Raw genomic sequence first — 24821 nt, 5'->3', positions numbered from 1 at the left:
GATATTACAGAACGCTTTCTATATTTACTTCTTGTATGTTGTATCTTACACTTTGTATTCAGTTTTTAGTATTTCTTCTCTGATGAAACTGCTTTTATATCATATCTGCTCTCATCAGATCTCCTCTACTTTTATTGCACACCATCTCCTTTCTCATCTCCTCTCCTCTTACCTCAACTTACCTCTTCTTATCTTATCTCAAATGATCTCTCATATCATCTCACCTCATCTCCTGTCCTTTTATTTAGCATCCTCTTATATAATCCAGCCTCATTTTACCTCATGTCATCTTGCATCTCATCTAACCTCACCTTCTGTCATTTTCTCTATTCTTATTTTATGCCATCTCATTCTAATTTTATCTTATCTAATACAATTTCCCATCTTTCTCTTCTCCCCTCACTTTATCATCCATTTTTCCTCATTTCATTTGATCACATCTCTAATCTCAACTAATCTCATGTCTCATCTTTTCGTTTCTCAATTTGTCTGAATTCTAATTTCATTTTCATTCATCTCATCTAACGTCACCTTATCTCATAGCCTCTCCTCATATCTCATCTCATTGTTTCACATCATCTCAATTTGTCTCATCTCACCCAATCTTCTCTAATCTTATGTCATTTGATCCAACTTCACTTTATTTATTCTAATCTCCCCTCCTTTATTGATCTCTTCTTTTGTCTCAATTTATCTCATCTCATATCATCTTCTCGTGTCTTATCTTATATAATTGTAGCTCATCTCTCCTTACCTTATCTCATTTCATCTATCAACTTATCTTCTTTAACCCCCTTATCATGTCATCATCCTCTTCATCTATTTTTCTCACCTAACATCATTTCTCTTCTATCATTCTATACCATCTCTTCTAATGTCATCTCTTAAGTCACCCTCTCCAAACTCACCTTATCTCCTCTGCTAAGAATTTATTTCATCTCATCTTATGTCATCTCCTTTCCTGTTAACTCATCTCATATTATTTTATCTCATCTCCCCTCATCTTATTTTTCTCAAGTTACCCTATCATCTTCACCATCTTATCTTATCTTCTCTAATCTTATCTCATCTTTCCTCACCTTATCTCATTTAATCCCTTAACCTATTTTCCCTTATCTCATTTAATCTTTTCTGTTTTCTGATTTCCCAAATGAACTTTTCTTATATCACTTTCTCATATTCTCATCACTCCTATCTCACCTCACCTCTCATCCTATCTCATGTAACTTTATCTAATCTCCTGTCATCTTTTCTCTCCTCCTCTCTTATCTCATGTCAATTTGTTTCCGTTCCTCATTCCTGTTCTCATCTCACTTCTCATCTCATTTAATCTACACAGTGGGTAACACCACAGTTATTCTATGGATTTATCCTCCACTTTGCATCTTTGTTTCCAGCAGCTGTTGCTGAAAAATACACTGACTTTTTGACCCCACTGTATGTGTTATTGTATGAGAGGCTCAAAATGATTGGACAGATTTAGCCATCGTAGTTTTACTTTGTGGTTTTTACATGATAAGATGGGCAGACAAAGATGGTGCTTAGCAGAAAATCCAAATTCCAGGCTTCAAAACTTCCCTTCTCATCCCTTCAGGTGACCACACACACACACACACACATTCAGCCTAGTGCTTCAACCCCTGCAGCATCATGTTGTCCATCTACAGCCACACATCCTCTCAGAGCACTCCTGAGCAAAAACCCTGAAGCCACAGGCCACTCAGGGATTGAATTCTTCGACTGTGACTTTCTGATTCAGCTGAAGGTCTGAGGATGTAAACATGATGGAAGCTGAAGTGATGAAATGATGCTCCAGTTGACAATGTGGGCCAGAAGGACTCATCTCTGGCAGAAATAGACCCAAATACAGAGGGACTAATGTGGAGCAGGCTGCTGTGCTACTTAACATTCAGACAGACAGAGAGACAGAGAGACAGAGAGACACATTTACAACTTCCCTCCTTTCAGCTTTCAGCCAAAACAAAAAATATGAGTCACAATTGATTTAATTTTCTATTCATCATCATCTGTACTCTGGTTCTTTCTTGGACAGTTTCTCTCTGCTTCCTTATAAGAAAAAGAAAAGGACGAGATCTGGTCTGATCACTTGCCATAATTATGACTCTGATATATCCATCTTACTGAAATAACCAAAGACAACCAATTCCTCACGTCAAAGTAATCACACACAACTTTAATGGATAGTGTTCCGGTGTTGATTGTCTTCAGTACTCGGCCTCTGGCCTCGTACCTATGGCTGAATCACAGCCATGCTGATATTCATTCATCACAACATCTCGTGTGATAATGCTTAATTCTACATCGCAAAGATTTTCATATCAATGTGATAAAGCTGTATGGGTATGCATATTTACATAATACTTGTTAAAACCAACTTGTTAAAACCAAAATTATACAAAATAACCTTTTGGTCCTAATAACTCCAAAAGTGTTGGTGACTCTTTAGTTAATATTATATGTTTTTCTTTTTGTTGTTTTTTTTTTTTTTACATTTATATAATAAAAACTAAAAAACATCTGATTGGAGCCTAGGCTATTTTTTCAGCAACTTGAATTTTTAATTGTTTGGACAGTTTTTATTTTATTTTATTTAATTACATTTAACAAACCAAAACGACACACTGAGGTTACTACAAAAACTACTCTTTCTGAAACTATACTATTAGGCCAGTTTTTAATTTTGAGCAAAACAAATAATTGAGTTTGCATCAATGCAAACCATTGATTTGAAAGCAATCCGATTATAAAGTTTATCAGACTTACAAGAATTGTGTTAATCTAACATATTAACTTGATTTGAAAAAACGTCATTAATTTCTTAATGCAATTCGATACCAGTTGAAGCAATTTATTTAAGATGGTCTGAGAATTCTCTTTTATAGGTGAAGTAAATGTAAAACCTGTGACTCCAAACTTAAAGCTTCAGAGCTGCAGACACGGAGACAGCTCTGTGGATTCAAAGCTACCTGATACACAATTACACAAAGTCATTTCATCCACTGTTAATACAAATATTGATTAGAGCAGATTTAATTACAGAGGTGACAGGTCAAGGTCAGAGGGGTGATTTTTGTAAGGTAAAGAGAAATATTATGTCACAGTATTGAGACATTTAGATTGATATGAGGAGAAACTGTAGGATGATCTAAGTGCTGACTCTGTGACTGAGACTCGGGTTAATCACTGATCCAGATGCAGAGGTATTTTTCTGGCGGAAGCTATATTTATAAATGTGTGTGTCTCTGTTTGAGGATGAGCTGTGAGTTTTAACACATCTGTGAGGCTGCAGGGGAAAAAAACACCTCATCACATGGTGCTTCCTGAACCAAGCTGAGATGAAAATAACACATCCTTTAAAACCGAGCCTCGAATTCACAAAACAGAGCCATGTTTCAGCTTATCACAGCAGAACCGTTTCCACTCTTCTGTTTTCAAATACAATAAAAACAGTGTCAGTGTCTGATCCTGTGACAGAGGCTCTGCCACAGAGAGTGATGTGTTTTTATTTGGGATAAACAAAAGATTTTATACTTGAACCAGGGGCCCCTCTTCCAAAAGAAACGGGCCCCTCAATGATTTGGGCATCTCTATTACAACTGCAAATTTATTCTTAATATTTCGTCATGTTCAACAATAAACACACAATTTAAATCTGTTTATTTAACTGTATGTCATTCTGTATTGTAAATTTAAGGAGATTAATTTTATTTTAAACGTTGTTATCTTGAAGATTTTTTAATATATATAAATAGATCTAAATCTATATTTATTTTATATTTATGCTAAACTGTTTAAAATGACCAAAAACTATAAAGTGTATCTTCTCAATTAAATGTTTCAGTTGCATTTTTGAAAACAATTACATTTTTATGTTATTTTTTGTTTGTTTTTTCTTTAGTTTTTTTGTAAACTTTGATCATACCTTCCACTTTTCATTTTTTGGTCTGTAGAGTTTTGAAAAAAAAGAGCAATGAAAGCCAAAGTGTTTGAATGGAGAATGAAAAACCAACAGAGAGTCAAACACGTCACTGAGCAGAGGATGTGAGTGATGAGTGTGACATGACTGTTGTACCAATATGGAAATGAACATAATGCTAAAATGATCCTGGTAATTTCTCCTCGCTTTATTAGCACCTGATCTGTATATTTGCTGATGCTAAACACAGACAAAAAGGCAGTTGTCTGAATACTGGATTTTATTATGGTTGTGTTGTAAGGATGAAAAATGACCTCTTTACTTTGAACATAAACAGTATGATATAAACTGTATTTTTACATCCTCATACAGTCACCAGATTCAGGTGTTGCATTGTCAGATTGAGCCACTGCAGGTCTGTGACTGTAGCTTCAAGCTCAGTAAATGACTAGAACTCCTGTTGTCTCCACAGTGATCCACAGTTTATAATTGATCCTCAGTACTTCCTAGCCTGAGTGTCTCTTGCTGCTGGTCTAGACCTGGACCAGATGGTCTGGTGCTGGTGACAGCAGTCAACTCCTGCAGCACTTAGAGTAAATGAACCAGCAATGATAATAGATTGGTAAAAGGACTGCACTTCTAGTCTTATCGACCACAGAAGTATCGATGCAGTACATGCCACATCCATTCACCCAGTCACACACATTCATACAGCACTGTCTTTATACACATACAGATACAACACTTTTTATATCAGAGGCAGTTTGGGGTTCAGTATCCTACCCAAGGACACTCGAACACACAGACAGGAAGAGCCGAATCACAGACCTTTCAATTAGTGGACGAGGTACTGCTCTACCTCCTGAGCCACAGCTGCCCCTTCACTGGTTGTGACAACAGTTGGTGAGGATCAGAAGTGAATCAATGACATATTGAAACTTAAATTTGGATGCATGACAGCACACATTCATCTCTGATTCATCTCTGGCGGCAGTTTGCCCACACAAGGACGAGAAAAACCCTAAAAACCAGTGTATTTGTTGTGCAGGAAGTTGTAGCAGATTTTTAGTGTTGCAATGTTCAGCAGCTATGGACATGTTTACAGTATCCTCATATTCTTATTTGAATTCTACCAAACTGCAATATTCACCATTAAACCAAAGTCTGATCATTAAAGGGTCTGTAGAGGTGTTTTCATGTTCAGGCTGAGCTCAGAGTTTACTGCTGGAACCTCCAGTCTACACCATTGAACCCAGTGTCAACACAACAGGCATGAAGGCCTCACTGCCTCAGGATCAGCTACTAGTAACAAATATGATCAGGAGGCTCAGTGATGGTGACATATCAAAGGAAGACAAACTGCTGTCGCTGAACTAAACACACGCGGTGACTCAGCGATTACTTCACCAGCTGCAGACATTTCTTTAATAACTGACTGTAGAAACTCCTCAGTAAAGTTGAGGAGGTGAAAAGTCTCTGGACTTAATTGTGAAGGAGCTGATCAAGCAGGAGCTCTGTGTAACAGTTCCTTCAAGCTGTTTGTTGAATTGCCAAGAAAACACGAAGCGGCGGAGGTAGCGGTGGGATGTTGGCTAATGAAAGACGCAGCTCTGTCCAGCAGTCCAACACCCAGCGTCTCCTCCTGAGGAGCAGGACGAGTTCAGGTCCCCTTTAATCTGATTATCCTGCAGGAGGATCCTGAAGCTTCTCCTGTTATGTCATGAAAGGAAAAGTGTCCAGAGTGAAACATCTGCTGACATCATCACTGCAGAGGCAGTACAGTTTGGGCGTTTAATTAATACCAACATTAAATAATTGAAATTGTTGATGAAAATGGAGGAATCTGCAGTGAAGAGGTTAAAGACTGACTGATGACTCAGTGCCAACAAACTCCTCAAGATGTGTTTTTGATATTGGAAGGCTGGTTAACTACATGCTTGGTCTATCCTCTGCCTGGTTCAAGTGATTTATGTGATAAAAAGTTTCTTGGTGATTAACAAGTCGCTGGAGGATAATTAAAGTAAGTAGGATTCATCCTCTGGGGATCATAAATATCTATACTAAATACTATGACAATTTATATTATAATAGGTGCTGAGATATTTCAGTCCATCTCATAAAATATAAATAAAGATGGACGTAGCCTCTGTGACGTCACCCACAGATTTCTGAAGAGCGGTTTTGAAGCTCAGAGTAAGTTGCCCTACTGTCGCCATCTTGGCCCTACCTGTCTCCGCCCCTAACTCCTAGCTAATCCATAAATGGTCAAAGAGGCGTGTGTGGAGCTGAGACTTTGGTACATGTCAGTTTGTGGCAAGCATACTCTCACCCACCTGTCACTCAAAGAGGCCACGTCCTCAATTCTCCATAACTTTAAGTCTTATTAAAATGTAAACAGGTGAGTTATATAAACAGTCGTCATGAAGATAGAAATTAGCTCTAGAGACCAAAACTGTTTTTGTACCAGGCTGTAAACATGTTTATTTCTGCTGTAAAGTTGGACATTTTAACATGGGAGTCTATGGGGACTGACTCACTGTTGGAGCCAGACTCTAGTGGCCATTAAAGGAACTGCAGGTTTTACCTTCATTTTTCAGCCCCAGAGGTTGAAGCTTGGGCTAGACCTCGTACAGACCAACAACATTTCATACTGTTGCACACTCGACTAAAAGGCAGTAAGCAATGCGTGAGGTCCACGTTCGAATTTTGCGATCCTCAAAACCCCCTGTTGGTCTCTTTGGTCATCTTCAGCGTACAAGCTACAGTGCGACGTGTACAGGAAGTGTCGAGGGCAGCATGTCTGTACAACAGGTATCAGCAGACGAGTCAAAGCGAGTCAGGGCAAGTTAAGTATACGGTTCTGTACGGTTTGAAGAACTGAATGGTCTCAGCAGCATGTAGCTAAAGTAAGCCCAGAAGAGAAAACATGATTCAGTCACCTCCTGTTTAAAGCTCCATTTTTCCTCTTCTATGTTTTATCTGAAGTGCTGATCTATAAGAAGATATATTTGTGGTTTTAAGAACCAAAAACCATCTCAATCTAGTTTTAAATCTCCTCTCTCAGGCTTCTCTCTAGAGCTCTAGTAACAGGTTGGTGAGCTGACTGTACTGTTTTCTGAGTGATCCAATTTGGTTTTAAGGCTCATTTTCTGAATACATGATGTGCACATTTCTCTGTGGACTGAGGCTTTAATACTTTCACTGTATTGATAAAGAACCTAGACCTGCTTTATAATCAAACGACACATGGACAGAGACCTTTAGACCGGAGGGAGCTTTAAAGCTAAACACTGTCACACAGCACAGAGTAAGTTTGTAACATCATTTAGATGACTGGACTGAGGAGGAGGGAACTTTGTTCAGTATTGGACTGTCTAACAGTCCTGAGTCTGTGGACCCACCTGGTTTCCGGCGTACAGGTCTTTTCTTTCCGCTGCAGAAGCGAACTTTGCTGAAAACGCTGAAGATGTGTCTCTCACACAGAGACCTCGGGTCTTTACTGGGACTCGAGCGTCTCTTGTTGGTGGCGACCTTGTCGCTGTTTGACTCGCGGGCCTGACGCTTCTGTCGGATCAGGGAGCTGGCGATGGCCGCCGCCATCTCCCCGAGAGGTCAAAATATCTGCTCCTGCTCTGTGTCACAGGTCTGACGGTGTTCACGTGTTAGTCCAAAACATGGGAGATGTCAGTCAGTGACTAGAATCCACTGAGTGTCAGAGTGAAATGTTTGCTTTGATAAAGGTCTTCTGGTCTATCGTCACTCCATGATCAGAAATGGCTCCAAAACACTTTCATACGCAGTGAGAAGCAGCTGACTCCTGATTTTCACATGTTCATCTTTTAAAAAGAGCTGACGAATCTTTCAACAATTAACAACTTAAATAACGTTTCGTTTTTTGTCCACTTTAGTCTCACTATATGAGTCATTTCTCTCCAACAGACAAAACACTGAACGCTCTGAAAACCATCATCTTCAAAACTAGATGTTTTACAGACAAACTACTGAGACGATCGCACATCAAGGCACGATCAGTGAAAAACAGGTATTTTCCTACTTCTTTAACAGTTTGTGTTTGACATGTTAATACGTTCACATCCTGTAACTTCTTTTTCCACCAGAGGAGGTGATGAAGATTCAGTTAATCACAACAAATGTTCAAATTTCCTTCAGCTGAGGACACATCCATTCATTTTATATTTTACCTTCATGTTGGTTTCATCACGATAATCAATAAAAATGGAAAATCTGACGTCTACAGTTCCATGAAGATCATGAGATTCTGTCAAAAGCTTCAGTCAAACAAGCAAAAAGAGAGAAAAAGTTTTTACTGGTTTCATACCAGTAACAGAAGTTGATATGCGACTGACACACACAACATTTATAAAGGATTGAAGAACAAGTCACAAATGAATAAATTCATTATCAATTTTCCTCATATTAGTTGGTAAGTGTTCCCAGCTGATGGAGTTTGGAAGCTGAAGTCTTGTATGATCCTGATTTCAAACAGATCTAGCACGTGTGAAAGACGAACCCCCTCTGCAGGTTTTCAGACTCTCTGATGGAAGCACATGGCTGCAAGAGCTGCTGGGATTCACTCCATTTATGCACCGGTGATGCATTCATGAACCGAAGAATCAAAGGACGACCTGCGCTGCATCTTCACGTCTCTTAGGATATTTAGTTCTTGGAAACAGTGTTGCCCCGTTGATCCGTCTTCGATATCAGCAACTTTCAGAAATGTCTCCAGGTCTTCAGAGAGTCAGCAGCCATCAGAGAGAGTTGAAGGAAGAGAACAGTGACAACGTTCAACAAACCCAGCGACGTTCACAATAATCCCAGAGACGGCGAGAAAATCCAGAAGAGACAATAAACCGCCAGATCACACACACACACATATACACACACACTGACGCTGTACTGCTCCAGTTTACTCTACTGTTTTCTCCTGCCTGATCCTCTCCTCCTCCTCCTCCTCCTCTCAGCCTGAGAGCTACTGAATGAGGCTGAGAGAGAGAAGAGAGGGGAGAGCGTGAGAGAGGAGGAAAAAGAGAGCAGCCGTGACAGAGAGAGAGAGCGAGACAGAGGCAAAAATGGGAGAGAGAGGGATAGAGAGACAGGAGGTGGAGGTGTGGAAGAAGCTCCTAAAAATATTCTGCCTGATGTTTCATTTCGCTCCCACATCAGAGCGCTCTACCTTTACTCATCAGCCTCACATGCACTCACACACCGCAGCATGGCAGGCTGCTTTCATACCTGTTCAGGTTCAGGCTGATAAAATACCAAGATTCATTAAACGCGTTTTACACTTAATCATTTCAAGTGTCTCGTATCCAGATAAAATCCTTATGAGCCCTGAGACTTTTTATCGAAGTCAGGGTCAGTCCTCCTCCAGTCCAGAGGGAAATGCTAATACATTACACCTGAGGCAAAACCCCCAGGGGCCACATTCATAAAACTGTGTGTAGATTCATGACTAAAACCATGTGCACGAATGAAGACAGGTACATTATTTTCATCGGATGTGTAAAACCCTCTCTACACCAGGTTCTGTTTCATGAATCTCAGTCGCTGTGGATCTGGGTGCACATGAGCAAGCCCCATTTCCACTCCCACACTCCACTGCTCCAGTTGAGTACAACAAAGAAGAAGAGATGCAGTATCGTTGAGGTTATCCATTGGAACAGTTGTTATTACAACTGTAGTGACTGTACCACTGATTTATCACATGTATCTGTAAACCATCATCATCTCAGTCATCATTACTACAACTACTTGTCATGGTCTCAGCCTGGAGGCTCCAGGGTTTTGTTTTTTGGACTTTCTTGGTTTTTGGTTTTCTGGGTTTTGGGTTTCTGTTCTGGGTTTTGAGTGTTTCTGGTTTGGGTTCTGGTGTCTAGTTTTGTCTTCCCTGTCTTGTGCTCTGTTTCCCCATGCACTTCCTGTTTTATTTTGATAGTCATGTCACCCCAGTGTCTGAGTTCTAGTTTTGCTTCCTTTGGTTAATTCCCTGATGTTTCCCACCTGTGTCTGCTTCCCCACCTGTTCTCCATCACTAATCAGTTCTGTTCCTTTAAGAAGCCCTTGTACTGTCTTGTCCTTGTGGGATCATTGTTTGTTTGTTGGTTGTTAGGTTTGGTGTGTGTTTCGGTGACTTGTGTTTGGACTTTGGTTTGTTTGGAATAAAATAGTTTGACACTGCTACCTTCTCCGCATTTGGGTCCACCCCTTACCCCTACTTACCTCAAATCTGTGACAGAATGATCCCACCAGGACAAAAGGACTCAGCGGAGGTAATAACTGTTTTCGAGTTTTGTCGTAGGCAGGCGGCTAAACATGCCGAGCAGGCCAGCCGCGAAGCTCTGCCTGCCTCGCCTGCTTCGCCGATGGCCCATAAATCCACGGGGATTAAGGGTTACGGGATCGGGTCAGTGGGCTTGGACTGTGGCTGGAGAACCTACGAGGGAACCCGGATGGCCCGAGGGGGACCTCGCTCCCTGCGGGGTGGGAAGCCCCGGCAGTGTAGGAGAGACACTGCTGGTGGTCCAGCCCCTGCTGCACCCACTCCTGCACCACATTCCCAGTCAGTGGTCCGGCCGATCCCTGCTCCTCGTTCCCTGTCGGCGATCCGGCCGATTCCTGTCCCTCCTGTCCTGTCGGCGGTCCAGCTGACTCCTGACTCTGGTTCCCGGTCAGTGGTCCGGCCGATCCTTGCTCCTCGTTTCCTGTCGGTGATCCGGCCGATTCCTGTCCCTCCTGTGGTGTCGGCAGCCGCTGCTCCGTGTTCCCCGGCAGCGTCGACGGCTGTTCCTGTCCCCCCTGTGGTGTCGGTGGCCGCTGCTCCATGTTCCCCGGCGGCGTCGACGGGTGTTCCTGTCCCTCCTGTGGTGTCGGCGGCCGCTGCTCCGTGTACTCCGGCGGCGTCGACGGCTGTTCCTGTCCCTCCTGTGGTGTCGGCGGCCACTGCTCCGTGTTCTCTGGCGGCGTCGATGACTGTTCCCGTCTTTCCTGTGTTGTCTGCGGCCACTGCTTCGTGTTCTCCAGCGGTGTCGACGAAGGCTACTGGTGTGACGTCACCGCTTCTCCTGGTTCCTGATGTGACGTCACCACCTCTCCTGGCTCCAGCCATGACATCACCCCCACTCGTGGTTCCTGCCAGGGCGCCACCCCCATTGATTCTTGCCCTGACTCAGCCCACGTGGCACTTGGTGTCATTGACTCCTGCCGGGGTGCCGCCTCCAGTAGTCTCTGCCTCTGTGCCGCCTCCGGTGGTCCCTGACTCTTTGCCGCCTCCGATGGCCCCTGACTCTTGCCGCCTCCGGTGGTCCCTGACTTTTTGCCGCTTCCGGTGGTCCCTGACTCTGTGCTGCCTCCGGTGGCCTCTGCCTCCGTGCTGCCTCCACTGGGCCCTGACTCTAAGCCGCCTCCAGTGGTCCCAGACTCTGTGCCGCCTCCAGTGGTCCGGCCGATCCCGGTTCCTCTTCCTGATGGAGGTCCAGCTAACTCCTGCCCCTGGTACCAAGTCGGCTCCTGGTCACCCTCCAGAGGGGCGACGCCATCCTCCGGCTCGACCTCCGGAGAGACCCCGTCTTCGCCGCCATCCTCCTGCTCGCCCTCCAGAGTGGCGACGCCATCCTCCGGCTCGACCTCTGGAGAGAACCGGTCTTCGCCGTCGTCCTACTCGCCCTCCAGAGGGGCTCCGCCTGCAATGCTGGCCTTCGCCTTGACCTCCAGAGAGACCCGGTCCTTGCTGTCGGCCTCCAGAATGGCTCCGTCCGTTTGCCCGACCTCCGTGTCGTTCCAATGAACTGCCCAGCCTATCCATAAGGCCTCCGAGGCATTCACCTGAGTTGCCCCCAGTGAATCCTCGTGGCCGGCCCTCGTAGGTCCCTTGTGTCCCTCATCCGGACCCCCTCCTCCCACCCTGGGGACATCTGGAAGCTGTCCCTTAAAGGGGGGGTACTGTCATGGTCTCATCCTGGAAGCTCCAGGGTTTTGTATTTTGGACTTTCTTGGTTTTTGGTTTTCTGGGTTTTGGGTTTCTGTTCTGGGTTTTGAGTGTTTCTGGTTTGGGTTCTGGTGTCTAGTTTTGTCTTCCCTGTCTTGTGCTCTGTTTCCCCATGCACTTCCTGTTTTATTTTGATAGTCATGTCACCCCAATGTCTGAGTTCTAGTTTTGCTTCCTTTGGTTAATTCCCTGATGTGTCCCACCTGTGTCTGCTTCCCCACCTGTTCTCCATCACTAATCAGTTCTGTTCCTTTAAGAAGCCCTTGTACTGTCTTGTCCTTGTGGGATCATTGTTTGTTGGTTGTGAGGTTTGGTGTGTGTTTCGGTGACTCGTGTTTGGACTTTGGTTTGTTTGGAATCAAATTGTTTGACACTGCTACCTTCTCCGCATTTGGGTCCACCCCTTACCCCTACTTACCTCAAACTCGTGACACTACTACAATGCCAGAAAGAGGATCAGGGGTTAATTTATAGCAAAGTAGACTTTACAAAAACAGGCTTCTTCACATCTGAGGACATCTGACTTCAAATCAATATCACAATTATATCATATTTTCACGATTACGATAATTGATCAATTACTTTGGTGCTTATCTGTCTCTCTCTTTTTGAGCCATGCTCTTCATATTCAACAATGTGATTGAACAAATTGGTGGCGTTACCTTTGGACTCTATCCGTGTTGTATTCACCACTGATAAGACCCAATCAGGAGGTGAGGCAGTTGTCATCATTGTTCCTGCCTGTCCAGACTACAACACAACCCCAGAGTTTTCAAAATAAAACAGATCCAGCAGCGTTTCAGAAAGCTTCTGAGAGTCCAGAGTCGTGTGGATGTCAGGAGTAAACATAGAAGAACTATGTGTTTTAAAACTAAATGATATCAGTGTGGACACAGCCCTAGGCTCATTGTTTGCGCTCTGATCTTCCCTATCACCAGCTTAACATTGAGTGAATGCAGACTAACGTTGGTTGGATGGGGTAGAGCCACATGACCAAATGAACACACGTATTGGGAAAGCATGAACTAAATTAACTGTCATAAGTAAGATTCAGGGTGTTTGTACACCTTTGCTTTTTAGTCTGGTTAAACTGAACCCTGGTTCATTTTCCACCTCAGTACGATTTGTTTGGGCAGGTGTGAAAACAGTAATCGCACTCGGGTGCGGACCAAAAAATTTGCACCAAGATTTTTTGGTGTGACAGTTCTGAACTCGATCTGACCCCACTAGCAGGTGAATTCGAAAGTTTGAGCTAGACGGTTCCTGCAACCTTCTTCCTGTGTTTACTTTAATGATGTATTTGGTTGACTTGAATTTCTCTCTGTGTGAAAGCAAACTGAGCCTACAAGTTTACAAATTCATCAACTGAATCGGACCAGAGCAAACCAACTGTAGGTGTGAAAACACCCATGTTTTGATACTTTTTCTGTTAACTGCCCACACCTACTATAAGGTTGCGTATGTCATCTTATATTTAACCCCCTCTTATCTTTTCACCTGCACATATCTCAAGTGTGAATACCTGGTTTATAAATATCAGTTATTAACATCTGACCTTCAGCGGTTTAGTAACATTGAGCTTGATAAAGATCAGATCTGCTATCGGATCCACCCAAGACACCTTAGGTCTTTCATACTGACAAATCTCAAATATCTCTCCACTCTTTTCTCTCCTCACTCATTTTTATTGACATTAGGGAAGCATCCAACTTTCTTCTTCCATTACTGATTCCAAGACCTCAGCTAACACCAGATTCAGATTATTTACATAAATGCTATAAGTAACCAGCCGATGCCAAAGTTTACCTTCTAGCAGCTGTCAATTAATGTCTGTACTCAGCTATAGATTGTTTGTTGGAGAAAGAAGTACCATTCTGGACATTGAGTTTGTTGCTGAACAATGTGTCTGAATAATGGGACAGGTTGTGTAAATGCCCAGACATGAAAACAAAATAAATGAAAAAGTCACGTCAAGTAAAACCTAACAGGTGAGAGCAGAACAGTTTCAGAATAAAGCCTTGAATATTGTGTAAAAACGTATCAGCTGATAAGTTCACATTAATAACAGCTCCTCTAGTTTCTAGTTTCAAACCAAGGACCATGTTAAAAAGAAGTTAAAATAAAACCTATGACCTCTGAGTCTCTAGATAGGGACACTTCTGAACTGCGCACACACTTCCTGTTGGAGGCTGTGACTGCAGGGTTACATAAAACCATCTTTATGCCTGCTGCATCTTCACAGCAGCAGAGGAACCTCACGAACATGTTGTCAGGGCTGAATAACCATGAGATCTGCTCTGAGATCAGCTCTGAGTGATACAACCCTCTGAGCCTGCAGGTATTAACACTATCTGACTCTCACTGCTGCTGCTGTTTGAGAGCAGAAATGATTCACTCACCACCTGACATCTGCTCTCACTGTGAACGCTGGAGACTAAGCCACAGCCTCAGGTGGGATGACGAAACTGAGCCCAGTTCTGTGGACAGGTGGAGCGATGCCTGACAATAAGAAGCTGTTTTAAGTTGTCCCTGTTTTTAACTGTGAATTAAAAACAGACTGGATAGAATAACAGGCAGCAGAGCAGACAGGCAGGTTTTTCCTTTTTGTTGTCTCTAGGCAGAGAAGAAGTTAGCTGACTCGCTCATTTGTTGGGAGTTCATCACTGGGCAGTAAACGAAAACAAACATACCCAAAGTAGAAAATTGTTTTTATGTTGGAAGAAGTGAAGAAGAGGAAGTTGCCTGATGGTCTGTGATGGACTTCACATGACAACCTGGAATACTTTTATGAAAAAAAACTTTAGATTTTTTTTGATCTGTGGACACTTATGAACTAATGGTAACTAACAAACTAAACTAACAAAGGTAGGGAGTCACCACCGTTTCGTCTTTTTACTGGTTAACAATGCCAATAAATGTGAATGAATTACACTTTATACTCATGGTTTCTGTAAAATGAAATGAACAGTTGAAATGTGGAGAATGTATTGGAGCTAACGCTGTTTCGATATTGACAATAGTGTAAATATTTATCTTTATGGCTGTTGCTATGCTGCTTTGCATGAGCTTTAAACTGGTCGCTAGTGACCAGGTGGATTTTTAAGAGGCTCCGCCCCCTCAGGTGTATTTTTTTTTTACTCCCTTTGCTTAAGCTTCATGTAAAAAAAATTGTAAAAACAACAAGATTATTGGCTGAGATACATTGGTTGTGAGTTAGGACCACATGAGAAACACATTCTCTGTTTGGGTAGTGGGACATAACATGACAGTCAGACTAATAGCGTCCAGTATCAGTTCAATACAGAACACGTCTTTAACTTTCCAATCACAGGATGATTCCATCGGTCTATTTTGCAGGACATTTGGCAATCCTACTTATCAGTCGGCCTTTACTTCATAGTTTATTACAGTACATATGAAACCTGGTCTGTTCCCCTCTCTATTTCATTGATAAAAGCATTGAATATTTAAATGGTATATTGACTGTCGAACTGGAAGTCCCTGGTTTTCACCTTAGTTTGAATGAATCTCACTATGCCATCTTCTGGTCTTCCATTATGCATGGGCTTCACCAGGGCTGGGCTCATGGGGCTTACACCTTTAATAGTTACAGTAAAGCCACCAGTCTTTTAATGTTTATCACTGAGTGATAGGGCTGAGTGATATGACCAAAATCTCATATCCAGATAACGGTACATATCACAATACAGCACATTTTCTGTAGATTTAAAGAATAAATATGTGTAAAATATATAAATGTGGATTTTCTCCTCTACTTTGGCTCAACACGTTATGGAGCTCGACTCAAGTGAAGTGTTTTCAGCTTGGCATTGTGTACCTTGCGTCGGGTTTTAGTAATAACTCACAAAACCCTGGTTTCTAAACTGTGTAAAGTGGAGCCATGTCTGCAGATGTAGGTTGCAGCAGCAGCGGTTATCTCCTTCTGTCTTCATGACTCTTTGCCATATGGTGCCGCGGGCCAAAGCCTACTTGAACATCTGAGTCTGGGGTTTGTTTTGAGCGCTCGACTGTACTTCTGTGGCTCGTTCATACACTCTCTACTACTGACATGAAACAGTCTGCAGGAAGCTGTCATTAATCTCTGGAAGGTGCTGCTGAGGACTTTAATTTCTTAATCTAAGTCTGAACAAGTTTCCACTTTTCCACCTTTTAACCACCTGTGGACGAGTGGGCTGAACCTTCACCCTGATTGGCTGCTAGTGGAGGGAAAGGTGACAGGATGAGGCAGAGTGTCGACGAGTGGACGGGACAATTAGCTGTGAAGAGCTCGTTACACAATCCAATTATCAGCTCCAGAAAAAATGAGTCACTGACAACAAACATAGAGTCATCATCATCACCACACAGAGTGTGTGTTGGGCGTCCACAGTGTGATGAAGAGAGAGAGGGAGCTGGAGAAGAGTCTTTATGTTCACAGAGACGTTTGTTGTCCATCACTAAATTGCAGCTACAGGACAGAATCAACAGCTGACAGACTTCGTCAGCCAATCACATTCATTCACAGTCATGAGGAATCCACATTCAGAATTTTTAAGAGTCTTTCTTGGAAACTGTGGTGGATATTGACATCACTTCATGAAGTATTTTTTACTTATCTAAGGTTCTTAGTTTTGTCTCAACTGTAGCAACATTTCCCTTATAATTAGTACCAAACTTCACAGGCCTGTCATGAGGATATCTTAGTAATTTACAGATACATTTTACAAAATTACAAGGAAAAGTTTGGCGCAAATTAGCTGGAAAATACAGAAGCTGTTAAATAAAATGTTTCCTAAAATAGTGACTTTACTTAAATGAAGGAATGTGTAGTTTGGGAAAGAAAGAGAAAGAGAACAGCCACACATTATATTACAAATATTAACACAGTTTTGGTGTTTCTGTCCCTGCAAACATGTTTTAGGATCTGGAATCTATTTTTGATCAAAACCAACTCGTCCTTTTGCAAAACAAAACGCTGTTTGAACATCACAGTGACCTGATGAAAAGCGTGAAACATTATCAGTAAAGTGAATATTTCAGCTCTGCAGTCTCGTGACGTGTGAACGCTTTGATGCTATTAAAAACTAATCCTCCAAATCAAATCACTTTGTTTCTGGGCCCGGGGCTCACGTGTCCGGCAGGTTTCATGGATCCTGCTGATGGACTGAACTGAACCAAAGTTGAGGAGGATTAACATCATTGTCATCGGTAACCGGGCCCTGTGTCTGTACGTCAACTGACACGTGGAGAACATGTCAGTGAACGCACCACCACACTGAATGTAGGCCTACACTCCCAGCAGAAAAAACTAGGTCAGCATCTTTAATTACTGTCGTGTATTTGCGTCCTTGTACCTGCGCACTGGGACTGAGAGCAGAGACAGAGAGGAGGACAAAGAGAAGTATCTTCATCTCCATCGTTCACTCACTCACTCAGTCAGTCTGTCCACCTCTGCTGCAGATGTTCCAGCTCCACTGATGATGAATCAACAGCTTCAAGCTGCAGGTTTGATATCTGAAGACATCAGTGCTGAAGAGACGATGTGATACAAGGAAAATATTTAATCATAATTTTTCTGACAAATATTGTGATTTATTTTCATTTCATTTGTGTTTCATATCATTTAAACATGATGTGTTTATAATATAAAAATAAATCTTGTGGTGGTAGTCAATGTATTTATGGATAATGTACTGTAGTGGAGACACAGGGGACTGAGGATGGAGCCCTGGTGAACTCCACAGGTCACAGAGGCCACAGAGGAGGAGTCACACACCATGACTGATTTAATGACCAGATGTTCATTGTCCTGGTCTCATTCTTGCTCCTCAGAAAATGAACCTGTCAGATTTTTAGGACCCCATGACCTCCACGTTTGTTCTGTCAATGGTCACTAATGTAATGTCTTCCTTATATTCTTTGGTTGAAGGGCAGTGATTAGTTTAGTGACGATACTACAGACTGTGAGGATGAACAGAGAAACTAAATGTGACACTGTGTTCTGTACCTATGGAAGCCCTGAAAAGAGAATCAGTAGTTTTGTTTTTTTTCATGAAACATTTGAAATAAAAATAAAGAACAAACTGAAAATAATAGGTTAACGAAATCAATGAATACAACAGGATTCATTCCTCAGTCTCTTGGTTTAAAGTCCTATGTGTGATTCATTCTACATCACAGCTTGCTCCTTATGTGGAGTTTGTAACTCTTTATACTATCTTGCCTGACTTACTGAAGCGTTTCTGGCAGAAAGACTTAGATGATTAAAATACATTAATAGCCAAAAGAAGGAACAGAACAGTAATGTTACATAACTTGCACACACACATTGCAAAACACATTATATATATATATGTTCAAATTTCCCTGCTATGACCCGCCCTCGGGTCGTCTAGATGTGATAATCAAACGGACCTGAAGGGCTCCTCAGAAAGGCTGAGTGAAGAGATTATCTGGTTTTCAAGAAGTTGTGCTTACATGAAACTGTGTCTACAAATATACTTCATTAACTACAAATTACAAATTAATTCATTAGTGCTTGTAGTGTACTATGATAAATCTGACTTCTAGTTTAATGGCAGCACTTACATCCTCTGTTCTGAATGTAATTCCAAGTAGATTTACTACGAACTTGATGTGAATATTCCCTAATGTCAACTTTGTCCCTGTGTGTAATCTTTTAGGCTGCATTTGGCGGCCATATACAAAATACTGCAGAACCCTTGTTGCCTTCAAGAGAGCTTGCTTGCAGCCTGCTTGTGGACATTTGGAATAGTGGTTACAGTACTGTTTAGTTGACTGTTTCTGACTATTATTATCAGTAATACTAATGTAGGTTTTTTCTTTTCTCAGAATAATTTGCACCAATTGTTCATATATATAATTGTATATATACAGTATATATAATTCTACTTGCATTACACTAATTGTATATTTTTGTTTGCTTATGTTCCATGTTACGTGCACCCTGGTTGTTTGGGGCCCTGTCCTCTCTTGCTGCTACTCTTGTCTCCCACTTCCCTCTGCCTGGTGCACACCTGGGTGCAATCAGCACTCGGGGACAGAGGGAAGGGATAAGATGGGCGGAGAGTGCAGAGACAGGTGGAAGGAGACACACACACACAGACAGCGGTGAGGGTTCTTTGTCCTCTCTTCCTTCTCCAAGCAGGATTCGTTCCTCCACGCACAGTTAGGTGCGGTGGGGTTTTGGTATTTTACTTTTTTGGGCTGGAGATTACCTGTAGTCATGTTATTTGTCTTTTGTTTTAGGGTTTTCGTCTTGGGTTTAGGTAGTTTAGGCGGGGGCACTGGGAGCGACAGCCCACTGCGTGGTTGGCCCAGCATTTTCCTTTCTTTTGTTTATTTTGGCCGGAGTCTTCAGTCCTTTTTGTTTCCCTTGGTTTTTAGGTTGGTAAACTTTTAATATTTTGGGGGTTATTTCAATAAAGCTTGGGTGAAATGTTATTCTTGTCTGGTGTCCTTCTTAAATATGTTGCAGCCTCCTACCCCTTTTGAACCTTAGTTTTGGAGGCCATAACCACATCTATGTCTTGTGTACAGCAGCATCTTTACATATCTACACATATATATTTTCACAATGAACCTTGTGTTTAGTAGTAGAGAAGTTAAATAAAAGAAATCACTTGCCTCTCAGGGATTCTCTAGATTAGGAATGTTAAATTATTGTTTGCTCTAACCACTTAGCAGAGACTGAGGAGGTATCTGACCGACCAACATTATATTCAGTGGACTCAGACTCGGGTTATTAGGAAACAGTAAACTTAGAGTTTGTCATGATGGATAAAGAAGTATGTTGTTGAAGAGTCTTCAAGCCTCAGACTCCAGCTCCTACTGTGAAGTCGTGTGAGGAAAGTTTCACTTCACAGCCAGCATGGACTAGAGGAAGGATCAGTGTAACTCTTTACGGTTATGTGGTTTTTAGACAGACCTGAAGTAGACCAGGTCTGAACTGGCCCTGAACTGGGCCTGGGCTTGAACTGCTCTTTTAAACATCAGATGTTTGTTCACTTTTCCCCTCCAGCGGTCTGTGCACATCTGTAAGACCACACTGACCCATCCTGGTCTCTGCTGCATAATGAATAATGCCAGTCTGTTAACTTCATATATTCACACACACACACATACACACACACACACACACACACACACACACACACACACTGGGGCAAACAGTCCAGGACTGAAGGACAGGAAATCAACAGTGGCAGCACGACAATCGATCCGACGGCTCATTAACACCCAGCAGGAGTGTGTGTGTGTGTGTGTGTGTGTGTGTGTGTGTGTGTGTGAGTGTGTGTGTGTGTGTGTGTACAGTTCAGGTATGTTTCCTAATCAATAGACAAACTGCTTCATCAGAGGGCAGCAGAATGTCAGCAGGACACTTAAACCACCATGAGACCATTAAACCACCACAGACCAACAACACAGTACTCAGTACACACAGCACGCACAGAATATACAGAGTACTGCATAGTACAGGTGTGTGTGGTCATCTCACCACAGGTAGAAGTGAAGACAGACTCAGTTTCCTCCAAACCTCAGAGCAGAGATCTGTAATGAGTCTTAACGCAGTTGAATTATTGTTTTGTTTCCATGTTAGGTTTTCAAAGAATAAATTCACACACATGACTTCATGCATTGATTCTGCTCATTATATACGTCTCTCAGTCGTTTGAAGTAATCAATATCTTTTCTTTTAGATGTCTCTGATCACAAGTGACTTCCCCTCATCGTGAGAAGCTGTCAGACCTGTGGTTTTTACTGGACAATCTAATTTTACTTCTTCTGTGTCAACAGCTGACAATGTTTCTTTGAGCTGCTCCGACAGGAGCTATTTCTGACTGCTGTGTTTAGACATGTCTGAAAATGCACTTTATGTTCTATTGTAAGTAAAAAAGTAATAATAAATCAGTCTGTGCCACAGCACCCTCTTTGGAAACCACTGCACTAGAGCGCCAAACGATGATTAATCTGCTGCTGAAAATAGTCCCCAACATCTACAGTGAGCAAGTGTTTGAGATAATTTAGACTTTATTTTACGAAAGGCTCCTGCTGAGTGTGAAGTGTGAGGTGTTTTAAAGAAGTACATGTTCAGTGTTTCTTCATCACAGCTGGTTTGACTCTGCTCATGAGGTTTGTAGTGTGGTTTTGAGGTTTTGCAATAAGACAAATAGAAAATAACATCAGACTTATTATTTCTCAGAATTATCCAACATGTACCACAGAAGAAGAAGGCTTGTTACTGATTCCTTCATCTATTCATTCAGCTTATAACCCCCACCCACACACACACACACACACACACACACACACATACACACACACGCATACACTGACACAGTCTGCAGAGAAACACAGGAAGAAACGGCGGTGTGGGCGGTGGAGAGGACAGCGGCTGGATGTTCAAACCAAACAAAAACACTCGCTCATGTCAGCAGCATCACACTCTCTATTGTTCAACACCAAACATACAGTACTGTATATCCAAAATACATTTGATATCACAATCCCTCAGTTTCTGCTGATTACTCATCACACGTAACAAATATAAAACTTATTTTCCTAAATCCTGGATTTGAGGAGACTGGACCAGTGTCTCCATCATTGAAATCCTGCAGGACAGTCGTCCCTTTTAAAGGAATATTACAACAATATCTTTCCTTCCTGTATATCTACTAAAGACACACTAGTCCAGTATATGTTTAGCTTAGTTTAGCAAAGACTGGAAGCAGGAGGAAACTGGTAGCCATGCTCTCAGATTCCTTTCTGAACCTACAGATCAGCTGCAGGGCTGCAATCAACAATCATTTTATTATCAATTAATCAATTAATAACACATCAGAAAACAGTGAAAAACAAGGTGATGTTTTCTCTGATACTCCGTTAACTGACAGAGAAAAGGAGCAAAGCCTCAAAAATTGATTCATCTATAATTTAGAGCGAGGACCAGCGACACACAGGCAGGCGAGCTGCGTTAGGAAACACTCTTTATGATGTGAATCCACTGTTGTTCACAATGACATATCTGGAGACAACCAGAAAATAAACAGCGACAGGTCCATGTCATCATCTTCAAAAACATCTGTTTTTTTCTGGCTCCAGTGAAAACTCCATTTTCAGATTTCGGACCATGAGCAGAGGACACTCTGTAAAACAGTGAAGACACACGGCTGTTTGAGACAGGATGAGACTAGTGCTGCATCTAATGATTAATTATCATTATCAACCAATTTGCTGATTATTTTTCTACTATTTGTATTGTCCATAATAGTCATTACAATCTCACTACAATTTCACTTTGTAATTATCTACAAGTTAACCTATTCTACATGATGTCAGTGAAGGTCACACAGGTGTTTTACAATGACAGAATTTCAGGTTTGTGTTTGTCCATCACTGACAGTAACAAACTGAAATTCCTCCTCCAGATGTGACCACTTCACATCACTCAGCCAGATGTGTCTGATGTTTGGTGTCATCACTGCTGTCACTGTTTCTGTCAGTGTGATGAATAAAGTTTGAATCTGTGCTGGACCAATCAGTTGCAGCCTGTTTACTGAGCTCAGTGACAGAAGACTGGAGACACACCACCATCTGCTGGACATCAGGACAACTGCAGCTGACAAACTGATAATAAGACCTGTACTATTATTACTACTGTAACTACTACTACTGCCAGTACTACTACTACTACTACTAATATTAACACTAATACTACAGCTGTTTTAGTGATTCTCTGATTCTGTCTGACTTCATTACAGTTATTTGTCTGAAAGATGTAGAACAAAGGACTGATCACAACATACTTACAGCTATATGTGTGTGTGTGTGTGTGTGTGTGTGTTTGTGCGTGTGTGTGTGTGCATGTGTACTGAGCACACACATGTAAAAGGCCCCCTACCCTCCTATAGGAGCAAGACCCCGAGACTGAAAGACCACAAACCATACAGCTGTGATGTTTGTGGTCATTTTTAGTCATTTTGTCTCTTTCTGGGACATTTTGACATCTGACCCTAGGCCGGCCCCTGGTAGGCCTGTAATCCGTCCATGACTGTGTTTAATGTTACTGGGTTTCCCAGTCAGTGAATGAAACAATAAAACACTGTACCTGACTGAGAGAGAAGAAAGAGAGTCTGACCAGCTGAGGGAGACAGGGAGACAGTGACGTCCCCTTCACACTGAGACTGTGACAGACGTCACATGACCTGAACACAGTGTTGACTGTTTACATGGAGCTGATCTTTGCTAATTTGACTTATTTCTCCTATCTATGACATGACTTTCCCCTAGGGCATAAATAAAGTATGTATCTATCTATCCAGGTGAGTAAATATCAGTTCTGTTGCAGGACTCACAGTCACAAAGAGATAGATAGATAGATAGATAGATAGATAGATAGATAGATAGATAAATAGATAGATAGATAGATAGATAGATAGATAGATGATAATAATAATAATAAATAAACAATAATAATTTGATTAGTCCACTTCCTTTGGCTGAGGTGTTGTATAGCCTGATGGCAGTGGGAACAAAGGATCTCCTGAACCTCTCTGTTCTGCAGCGCAGTGAGATGAGATGTTCGCTGCACCTGTAGCTGCTTCTCTGTCCTGCCAGAATGTTGTGGAGAGGATGGTTTGTATTGTCCAAGATGGCCTCCATCTTACATTGCATGTGTCTCTCCACAACAGTCCTGAGTGAGTCCAGACTCCTGCCAAGCACAGACCCAGCCTTTCTGACCAGCTTGTCCAGTCTCTTTGTGTTCATGTTGGACATGCTGCTGCCCCAGCAGACTGCAGCATAAAAGAGTTACACTGGCCACCACTGACTGATAAAACATGTTCAGCATTTCACTGCAGACGTTCAGGTAGATGACATCTGTGTTCAGGGACCAGTCCAGTTTACTGTCCAGGTGCACACCTAGGTATTTATAGGTGTGCACCACCTTAGTGTCCTTCCCTCTAATGTTGACTGGCTGAAGGGTGGGCCTAGACCTCCCAAAGTCCATGACCATCTCCTTGGTCTTGGAGGTGTTCTTGTGTGTGTCCCTGGCATGTCTACGAACCCCCCACACATGAGAAAAGTCCATCCTCTCCGTCTTTTGCTTTCTCCATCTTTCAGGAAATGTGTGCTGAGACAGGAGAATTGGAGATTTTCCCTTGATGTCGTCAAGAAGGGCGATGCCACCTCCCCCTGGGTGGGTGACGCTCCCCGAGCTAGGTGTGTGTTCCGCCCTCTGAGTCCGCCTTGCAGACGGTATCGTTACTTCCCTCGCGAACACTGGCTTTCGGTAGAACAATGTCGAAGGTACGAGCGAAACACAGTAGTTGCTTTGTTGTTGGCTGCACAAACCAACACAGAAGTCTTTTTTTAATCCCTACGCCCGAGGATCTGAAGACCCAGTGGATTAATTTTATTTTTGATGGAAATGTTCCCGCTCCAACTCCGAAAGTGTCGTACGTGTGTGCTAACCATTTCACCTCGGACTGCTTTCTCAACGAGGGCCAGGACAACGCAGGATTTCCTACAAGTCTCAAGATAAAGCTTGGATCAGTACCGACTGTCTGTGACCCAACTTTGAACTTCGGAGCTGTAAGTTTTACCATTTTATGTTGCTTTACTGTTTGTTCACGAGAGCCTGTTGCGTGTGTTGTTAGCATGGCAGCTAACGTGGCTAACGTTTAGCGTCGTCGACGCGCAGCCGGGTATAGCGGGGTACAGATTGTATGTAATTCTTCTGCTTGGTATCGCCGTGTGACATTGATAAGAGCCACCCTGTTAAATGTATTATATTTTAAAGGCGTTTTAGCTGTCTGTAAAGTCAAGCCGGTAAAATTCGGACTAAAAATAGGCTTTGTA

At 42.4% G+C, this 24821-nt stretch overlaps 1 protein-coding gene across 3 annotated transcripts in view; it reads right to left on the bottom strand.

Annotated features, from left to right (window-relative positions):
• Nucleotides 1-24821, bottom strand: part of LOC111663362 (fibroblast growth factor 12) — a 72773-nt gene that overhangs the window by 15493 nt on the left and 32459 nt on the right. Inside the window, exon 1 of one of the 3 annotated variants that reach the window (XM_023417533.2) lies at nucleotides 7339-7566. The exons of the other annotated variants lie outside the window; for them this stretch is intronic. Coding sequence (XP_023273301.1) covers nucleotides 7339-7537 — 199 coding nt within the window. The 5' untranslated portion in view covers nucleotides 7538-7566. Of the gene's footprint in view, nucleotides 1-7338; nucleotides 7567-24821 lie in introns of those variants that run through there. 3 annotated transcript variants of the gene reach the window in all.

This window comes from Seriola lalandi, unplaced genomic scaffold, assembly GCF_002814215.2.
Source record: "Seriola lalandi dorsalis isolate HSWRI2012SDOR001 ecotype SW California unplaced genomic scaffold, Sedor1 jcf7180002054575, whole genome shotgun sequence".
In the NCBI taxonomy this organism is placed as follows: Eukaryota; Metazoa; Chordata; class Actinopteri; order Carangiformes; family Carangidae; genus Seriola; species Seriola lalandi.
Note: the sequence above shows the minus strand (reverse complement) of the source record. Positions and strands in the feature narration are given on the sequence as shown.